Raw genomic sequence first — 8958 nt, 5'->3', positions numbered from 1 at the left:
CTGGGGAGGGAGCCGTAACCCGGCAGGCGCCCTGGCTAGGAATCCAACCGTGACCTCCTGGCTCATAGGGTGACATCAACCCCTGGGCCACACCGGCCAGACTCAGCGAGGCTTTTTGAAATCTATCGGGAATAGACACAGCCTGCTGCCCCCCAGGCAGGGTGGGGACAGTACGGGGTAGTGCCTGGCTCAGCAAAGTGGGCATTTTCCCTGGAAATGATGCTGAGCCTCCCGTCAGAGCTGCGTGCTCCCCTCTAACACCAGCGTGGCCTGACCAGTGTGGCTCAGTGGGTTGGGCATCATCGTGTGTGTGTGTGTGTGTGTGTGTGTGTGTGTGTGTGTGTGTGTAAAGGCCACAGGTTTGACTCCTGGTCCGGGCAAAGGCCTGGGTTGTGGGCTCAATGTCCCTTAGGGGGCACTGAGAAGGCAGCCAATGGATGGTTCATTCTCAGATCTATGTCTCTTTCTCTCCCTTTCTCCCTCTCTCTCTGATCAATAAAAAAATATTTTTAAAAAGTCTTCAGGAGCCCAGGCTCTCACGTGGGTGTGACCAGGCTGCCTCGTGGGGCGGGGACGGCAGTGTGTCTCCTTGGCACCCTCTGGACCTGCATCACTGACTCGAACCCTTTCCAGCTGCGCCCGGGACGGGAAGGCCGTGCTGGTGAACGGGACGAAGGAGAGGGACGCGGTGTGCGGGCCGCGCCCGGCGGGCGTCTCCCCCGGGGCCCCCTCCGCCCCCGCGCCCACCCCCGAGCCAGCGCCAGAGCCAGGTAGCTGGGTGTCGCCCTCGGGTCCGTGTGGCTGGGGGTGGCCGTGCCCGCTGGGACCCGACCCCTCATGGGCCCCGGCTCTGCCCTCACGGCACCAGCATCTCCCTCCGCTGGCCTCGGGGCCTGTCCGGCACTGAGCGAGCAGAGAGAGCGGATCGTCAACGATGAGAGAGAATCGTGGCCCGGCTGCTGCCTGCACACCCCCACTGGGATGGAGCCTGCAACCCGGGCCTGCGCCCTGACCTCCTGGTTCACAGGCTGACGTTTAACCACTGACCCACACCAGCCGGGCAAGGGGTTTAAGAAAAGTTTTCTTTTCTTAACACGCGGGCAGGTTTACCAAGTTAGCTGGGTGGATGCCCGAGGACGAGGGCTTTGCTGATGGGACCATGAACGTAAGTAAACTCATGTGCATGCTCTCTCCTTGGCCCAGGGCCCCGGCCGCCCCTCAGCATCTTCCTGCTGGCGCTGGCCGGGGCCGCCGCGCTGGCCCTGGTGCTGCTGCTGGTGCTGCGGTTCTCGGAGGCCGAGCAGGGCCGGCGGAAGCTCCTGTCCCTCCTCAAGCAGCGTAAGCACACGGCTCAGCCGAGCCCGGGCCCGGGCGGGCTTTCCCGGGAGGAGGGAGGAGGGAGGAGGGAGGAGGGAGGAGGGAGGAGGGAGGAGGGAGAGGGGGCTACGTTCTGGAAACGGGGTCACAACAGCCCGGGGTGTCAGCGCAGGCAGCGCTGCCCCCAAGGGGATGGGGGCTTCACCACCTGGGGGTGGGTGTGGGAGTGGGGGCGGGGGTGGGGGCGGGGTAGGGGTGGAGGTGGGGATGGGGTTGAGGGTGGGGGTAGGGGTGGGGGTGGGGTAAGGGTGGAGGTGGGGATGGGGTTGAGGGTGGGGGTGGGGGCGGGGTAGGGGTGGAGGTGGGGATGGGGTTGAGGGTGGGGGTAGGGGCGGGGGTGGGGGCGGGGTAGGGGTGGAGGTGGGGATGGGGTTGAGGGTGGGGGTAGGGGTGGGGGTGGGGATGGGGTTGAGGGTGGGGGTAGGGGTGGGGGTGGGGGCGGGTGTGATATGCTGGCACCCAGTGGGTGGTCAGGGAGGGTGCTAAACGCCCTACTACGCTCAGGCAGGGCCCCAAGCTCAGAGCTCCCCAGCCCAGATGTCCACAGGGCAGAGTGGGAGAGAGTGGGCAATGGCAGCAGAGTCCAGGGTTCTAGAAAGGCGACAGTGTAAGTATGTGCATGTGCGTGTGTATGTGTGTGTGTGTGCGTGCGCGCACATGTTTGCGGCCAGCCAGCTGTGCACACAGGACACCGATCAACAGGAATCAGAAAGTCACCTTCGCCCCCTCGGCCCTGCTCCTCGGCTGGTCCCCGCAGGCAGGAGGCGCAGGCCTTGCGGGGTTAGGGCGGGTGACGGGCCTGGGCTCAGACGCCAGCAGTATGGGTGAGGTGAGGAACGCCTCTGCACTGGGCCAGGATGCTATTTGTGTATGGAGCGTGGCAGCGAAACCTCTTAGTCTTTACTCAGAGAAGTTACAGCTCGGCTAGGGTGGCTCAGTGGGTGGAGCATCGTCCCAGGGACCACGAGGCCTCTGACTGGATTCCCGGTCAGGGCACACGCCCAGGTTTCAGGCTCAGGCCCCAGGAGGCAGCCGATCGATGTCCCTCCCCCCTCCCTCTCCCCTCCTCTCTCTCTCAAACCAATTACAGAACATGGATGGACATGTTCTCCAGGTTTATAGACGGGCCTGGGTTTTGTCTCCACAGAGGAAGGAACCAGAGACGCAGGCGAGGTTGGCAGGAGGGATTCGGCCGAGGGGGGCGTGGGCCGAGGGAGCGGCGCTGTGACCCAGACGGTCCCAGGGGTGGGGGGGACAGGAGCAGCAGAGCTGGGGGACAGGATCCGCAGTCTTCCCTAAGCACGCGCTGCCCTGACTGTCTGACGGGCACTTGGAAGCCACACAGAATGCTCTCCACCGCGCACTGAGGCTCAGGGACACAGCCTAACGGGCGGCTGTGGGGTGGACGCCTGTCACCCAGCACCGGTCCAGAGGGACACAGGGTCACTAAGCCCCGCCCCCAGCCCTGCCGTCCCTCCAGACAAGGCCTCCGCCCCACCACTTCCTCGCTCGCATTTATAGCTTTGCTACGAACAACAGCTTCAGCCCCGAGCAAGTGGCTGTGTCTGCTCTGCCTTCTCTGTGTCTGCTCAGGGTCTGCCTTCTCTGCTGCAGCCTGGCAGCATTCCCACCCGTCCAGAGCCGGGGTCGGCAGACTGCGGTTCGCGAGCCACCTGCAGCTCTTTGGCCCCTGGAGGGCGGCTCTTCCACAAGAGACCCCAGCCTGGGCGAGTCTATTGCGAAGAAGTGGCGTTAGAAGACGTTTACGTTTAAAAAATCGGGCTCTCCAAAGAAATGTCAGCCGTTGTCCTGCTGCTATTTGGCTCTGTGGACCCCAGGGTCCGTTGGTTTCTGTGGCTGGAAACGCTTCTGCTGAGCCAGCGGCCGCCTCACCATGCATCTGTCCTTCACATGTGGACGGGCCCTTGGGCTTGTCCAGCTGGGGCTGTTTCAGACCGCGGTGTTCCCGTGTTTCTGTCCATTCATCTCCGCGCACACAGCACGTGCTTCTGGTTGTTTTAATCCAGAAAGATAACGGCTGGGTCCTTTGAAGACACCCCAGCTGCCTTCTAGCCGGCGGGGGACCCCCACACCGCCCGGTGGCCAGGAGAGCTCCGGGGCCCCCAGTCCTGCTAACCTTGGCCTCCATGTCTCCCTCCGGTGGGCGGGCAGATGTCACTGCCGTCTAATCTGCATTTCCCTGACTTCAGTGAGATGGGACTGTTTTCACGTTATGATGGCCCCTGGGATTTCCTTCTCTCTGCCCAGAAACCCACGGAGTCTGAGCACCTTTCTGTTGGGGGGGGGAGGACACCCCATCCTCGTCTCCTGGCCGTGTGGGCACCCTCGGGTGGGCTGCGTGGGCGCTGCGGGCACCTCCTCCCCCGTGGTTGGCTCCGGCTTCCCTTTCTGAGGCCGGGCCTCTGACTGACAGCTCTGGCTCTCACTGACAGCTCATAGCGAGAACGAACCTTTCCATGGCAGCTTTCAGAGGTGTGTGTGTGTGTGTGTGTGTGTGTGTGCACGCATGTGTGTGTGTGAGTGACGAGCGAGCTGCAATGGAACCGCATTCCGGTTTTTGAAAGCTTTAGGTTATTTTTAGAAACATTCTATTTTAAAATAGCTGTGGGTTCACAGGAAGCTGTGAACCGTGGGGGGGGGGGGCCAGGGTCGAGTTCGATGTATCGATAGTGCGAGGTCGGGCCGAGCAAGGACCGAGGGGCAGTGTGTGTGGATATTTGTTGTTTGTGTGTGTGTGTTTAAGCCTCGCCTGAGGATATGTTTTTATTGACTCCTGAGAGAGAGAGAGAAAGGGAGGGAGAGAGGGAAACATGGACGTGAGAGGGAAACGTCAATCAGTTGCCTCCCATACATGCCCCGGCCACTGAAGGAACCACAGCCTAGTTAGGTGCCCTGACCGGGATTCGAACCCACGACCTATTGGTGTCCAGGATGATGCTCCCACCAACCGGGCCACGCAGGCGGGGCCGTGTGTGTAGTTGGGTGTCATCCTATCGCAGGTGTAGATGGTATAGCCACCGTGCAAGCAAAACAGAGGACTGGCCCAGCCAGCGGGGCTCCCTGGCTGAGGGTTGACCTCTGATCCATAGTGTGGGGCGTGCAGGAGGCAGCCAGTCCACGATTCTCTCTCATCATTGATGTTTCTTTCCCTCTCTCTTTCTCTCTCTCACTCTCTCCCTCTCCCTTCCTCACTGAAATCAATAAATATCTATTTAAACACACACACACACACACATTCTCTCTTTCTCATACAAATACACACACACACATTCTCTCTCTTTTTCATACAAACACACACACTCACACACATTCTCTCTCTCTCTCTCACACACACACACACACTCTCTCTCTCACACACACAGACAACACACACATTCTCTCTTTCTCATACAAATACACACACACACATTTCTCTCTTTTTCATACAAGCACACACACTCACACACATTCTCTCTCTCACACACACACACTCTCTCTCAAACACACACTCTTTCTCTCTCTCTCTCACACACACACTCTCTCTCTCTCATACAAACACACACACTCACACACATTTTCTCTCTCTCTCTCTCTCTCTCTCTCTCTCTCTCTCACACACACACACACACACACACACATACACACACACACATACACAGTATTCCCTGAGCACAAAGATCTACCTCTGCTGGGCCTTCACAGCCAACCTTGCCCCTGCCCCTGCCCGTCCCCCCAATCCCAGCCACCTTGAACCTGTGTCCTGTCTCTACACTTGTGTCTCTCTGAGAATGTTACGTACACAGAGTCACACGATGTAGAAACGGATCAGGAACACACAGCCTTTCTCACTCAGCGCGCCTGAGACCAGCCACACGTGTCTTCTTCGTCGTCATCATCCTCTCTCTCTCTCTCTCTCTCTCTCTCTCTCTCTCTCTCTCTCTCTCTCTCTCTTTGTGTCCATTTAAAAAAATTATTAATTTTTTACAGAGAGGGAGGGAGAGGGATAGAGAATTAGAAACATCGATGAGAGAGAAACATCCATCAGCTGCCTCCTGCACACTCCCCACTGGGGATGTGCCTGCAACCAAGGTACATGCCCTTGACCGGAATCGAACCCAGGACCTTTCAGTCCGCAGGCCGACGCTCTATCCACTGAGCCACACCGGTCAGGGCATCACCTCTCTTGCTGACGGGCGGCTTCGAATTGAAGGGGAGAACATCTGCCTCTTGGAGAAGTTTGTCCCGCGGGAATGAGCTCTAGGAGGTGAACGTTGAATGATTCCGACAGACCACCAACCACCCATGCCTGTGCCTCCCCCAGCGTTCCTGAAGCCGGTGCGGACAGCCCAGGAGGAGGATGGCTGCAGCTGCGGGTTCCCCGAGGAGGAGGAAGGAGAGGAGGGTCAGCTGTGAGCAGAAACCCCAGGAGCAGCTGGGACGCGACTGAGAAGAAACAGAGGAGAAACAGGAGTGGTCCCACCGTCGCACCTTTCTCTACTGAAAATGCGGACCCACACAATCCCGGGTTCCCCCCAACAAGTCCCTTAAACTGTACCCCTTTCCTCCGAGGACGGCCAGGGCTGGTGGCTCAGGGCATCTTCCAGCTAGCATTGGCAGGTGAGGGTGAGGTTTCCGTGTTGTGTGTTAATCCTCACCCGAGGCCATTTCCCATTGATCTTTAGAGAGCGTGGGAGAGAGAGAAACATCGATGTGAGAGAAACACATCGATGGGTTACCCCCTGCACAAGGCCTGACCAGGGCCACTGCTCTATCCACTGAGCCAAACAGGCTAGGGCTGTTTTTTTATTTGTTTGTTTTTTTAATTCAAAGAGAATTGTTTTAAATTCAATCCTGTAGATACATGGTCCAGCTCATATCCCTCAGGGCTGTGTGTGACAGGACATGTGACAATGAGCCATAGATGCATTGTCACATGTCGGGTCTGTCCCCAGCACGGTGGTCTCAGCCAGGGCGGGGGGAGGGAAGGCAGAGCCCAGGCTGGGACGAGTCTTGGGAAGATTGCACGTCCCTGCAGGTCTGTGGTCCCTCCCCCTCCCCTCTCCTGCCTCTGTCCTCCCCGCTCTGAGCCAGGGCTTACACTTCATTTTATTCTTAAAAGCGTTACAGGCAACACTTTATGCACATAAACTAACAAACAAAACACAGTCACAGAGCGAAGCCCCAGGGGCCCACGCAGAGGGCTGGGCGGGGGGTGGGGGTGGGGGGGTGGGGGTGGGGTCGCTCCCCTGGCTGAATCGGAGACCCACAGCCTCTGTGGCTCAGGAGCCAGGAAGAGTTTTCACGTGGTTCTTAATATCAAAAGAAGAAGGAAGTTACATGAGACTCAAATTTCTGAGTCTGTAACTGAAGTTTTTATTTTTTTATTTTATTTTATTTTTAAATATATTTTATTGATTTTATACAGAGAGGAAGAGAGAGGGACAGAGAGTCAGAAACATCGATGAGAGAGAAACACTGATCAGCTGCCTCCTGCACACTCCCCATTGGGGATGTGCCCACAACCAAGGTACATGCCCCTGACCGGAATCGAATCTGGGACACACACACACACACCCGTCTGCAGGCCCACACTCTATCCACTGAGCCAAACCGGTATAAATGAAGTTTTTGAAAAAATATGTATTTTTATTGATTTCAGAGAGGAAGGGACAGGGAGAGAGATAGAAACATCAGTGATGACAGACTCATTGATTGGCTGTCTCCTGCAGGCCCCTCACTGAGGATCGAGGCCACAACCCGGGCCTGTGCCCTGATCGGGAATCGAACTGTGACCTCCTGGTTCATAGGTCAATGCCCACCCACTGAGCCAGATTGGCTGGGCTGTGATTGAAGTTTTACTGGAACACACAACCACTCTCATTATTTACTGACTGTCCGGCACCTTCGCACGGCAATAGCAGACGTGACAGTTGTGACAAGGGACTCAATGGCCCACAAAGAAAAAACCAAAAACATTTAGGGTCTGACCCTGTGTCAGGTCAACGTCAAGGTCAGAGCATCCGTCTGAGTGCTGCTTCTCTCCCTGCTCTTCTGCCGACATTCCCGACCCACCCCGAGCCAGCTCTCTCAGGAGGCTGGCGCTCAGCCTTCCTTTTAAAAAACAAAAATCATTGATTGTATCATCATACACTCTACAGTACTGTCTCATTTCGTTCAGTTTGTTTCTGAGATTTCTGAAAAGGGGTTTGTGCCGTGTGGAGACTTGGGGAACCTGCTCTCAGGATTCAGACGTGTATTTATGAGACGCGTTCGTGCTGTGGTGTGCAGCTGGAAGACATTCGTTTTGGCTGCGTGCACAGTTTTGCAAATAAACGATAATTTATCGATCGGTTTTCTACCGAAGGCGGTGCGGGCCGTTTCCAGGCATTTGCGATGATGAACGGCGTCACTGTGAATGCTCTTCCGTGTGTGTTGTGTGCAGGAGGGAAACTCCCTGTGAGCGGAATTTCTGGGTTTGGGGTATATGAACTTCCACCCGATGCACTAGCCCAGCAGTCGGCAAACTCATCAGTCCACGGAGCCAGATATCAACAGCACAGCGACTGAAATTTCTCTGGAGAGCCACATGTTTTACACTTAAACTTCTTCTAACGCCACTTCGCCAACATAGACTCGCCCAGGCCGTGGTGTTTTGTGGAAGGGCCACACTCAAGGGGCCCCAGAGCCGCCTGTGGCTCGCCAGCAGAGGTTTGCCGACCGCGGAGCTAGGGCTGCGCTAACTTATGGGGAACTAAGAAACGGCCCCTTCGCCTGCCTTCGGGATCCACAGGACAAGCGGCCTTCCTCCCGGCCCCCCACGCCTGGGGCAGGATGCACCCTGGTCCGCGCTGCTTCAGGCTGGGCCTGGGGAGGGAGCTGCTCCGGCCTGGAAGGCGGGTGCTCTCCTGGCAAAGGGACCCGCTCCTGGACAGTCGGCCGGATTCTAACGTTTAGAGACAGTCCCGCAGCCCAGCCAGGCATCCCTGGGCGGAAGCTGTCACCTGTGTGCGGGGGGGGGGGGGGGGGGGGGGGGATTTCCGAGCCACGAAAGGGTTATCGCAGCGACAGGTGGCTCTTCAAAGCAGCGGCTCTCGTTCCTGCTCTCGTCAGCAGCCCCTGTGCCCCCTGACCCCACCCTCACTCCCTCTGCCATCGTCAGACTTAGGTCAGATTCTGCGTCACCTCGATGACTAACGAGCCTCTCGCCACCGAAGTCCTTTCATTCCGTTTGTGCTTCCTCTCTGGGAAACGCTTGCTCATGTTTTTATTGCTCATTTTTAGAACTTGCTCGTCTGTCTCTTTCTTATTGATTCCTTCATGTTCTTTATATATTCTGGACCATAATCATTGGCCACATACATGTCTTGCCAACATCTGTTTTGTCTGTAAATTGTTTCTTCTCTTTCACATTGTATCTTTCTGGTACTGAGAGGGGAAGTTCTTAATTTGGTTCAATTTACAACTCATGCTTCACAGACAAAAGCAGTCGAAGGGAGCTTGCCACCACCGGCCAGCCAAGCAGAAAGGCAGCAGGACTGTTGTAAAAAGAAGAAATAAGCCCTAACCGGTGTGGCTCAGTGG

General features: G+C 57.0%; 1 protein-coding gene across 1 annotated transcript in view; it reads left to right on the top strand.

Moving 5' to 3' along the window:
• The window catches only part of TNFRSF9 (TNF receptor superfamily member 9), a 19441-nt gene extending 13463 nt beyond the window's left edge, over positions 1-5978 (top strand). The window contains exons 6-8 of the mRNA XM_036460835.2: positions 634-770; positions 1204-1338; positions 5699-5978. Coding sequence (XP_036316728.1) covers positions 634-770; positions 1204-1338; positions 5699-5790 — 364 coding nt within the window. The 3' untranslated portion in view covers positions 5791-5978. The remainder of the gene's footprint in view (positions 1-633; positions 771-1203; positions 1339-5698) is intronic.
• The last annotated feature ends 2980 nt before the right edge of the window (positions 5979-8958 follow it).

The sequence above is a fragment of the Pipistrellus kuhlii genome, unplaced genomic scaffold (assembly GCF_014108245.1).
Source record: "Pipistrellus kuhlii isolate mPipKuh1 unplaced genomic scaffold, mPipKuh1.p scaffold_m20_p_34, whole genome shotgun sequence".
Lineage (NCBI taxonomy): Eukaryota > Metazoa > Chordata > Mammalia > Chiroptera > Vespertilionidae > Pipistrellus > Pipistrellus kuhlii.
This window is presented reverse-complemented; position numbering and strand designations above follow the sequence as displayed.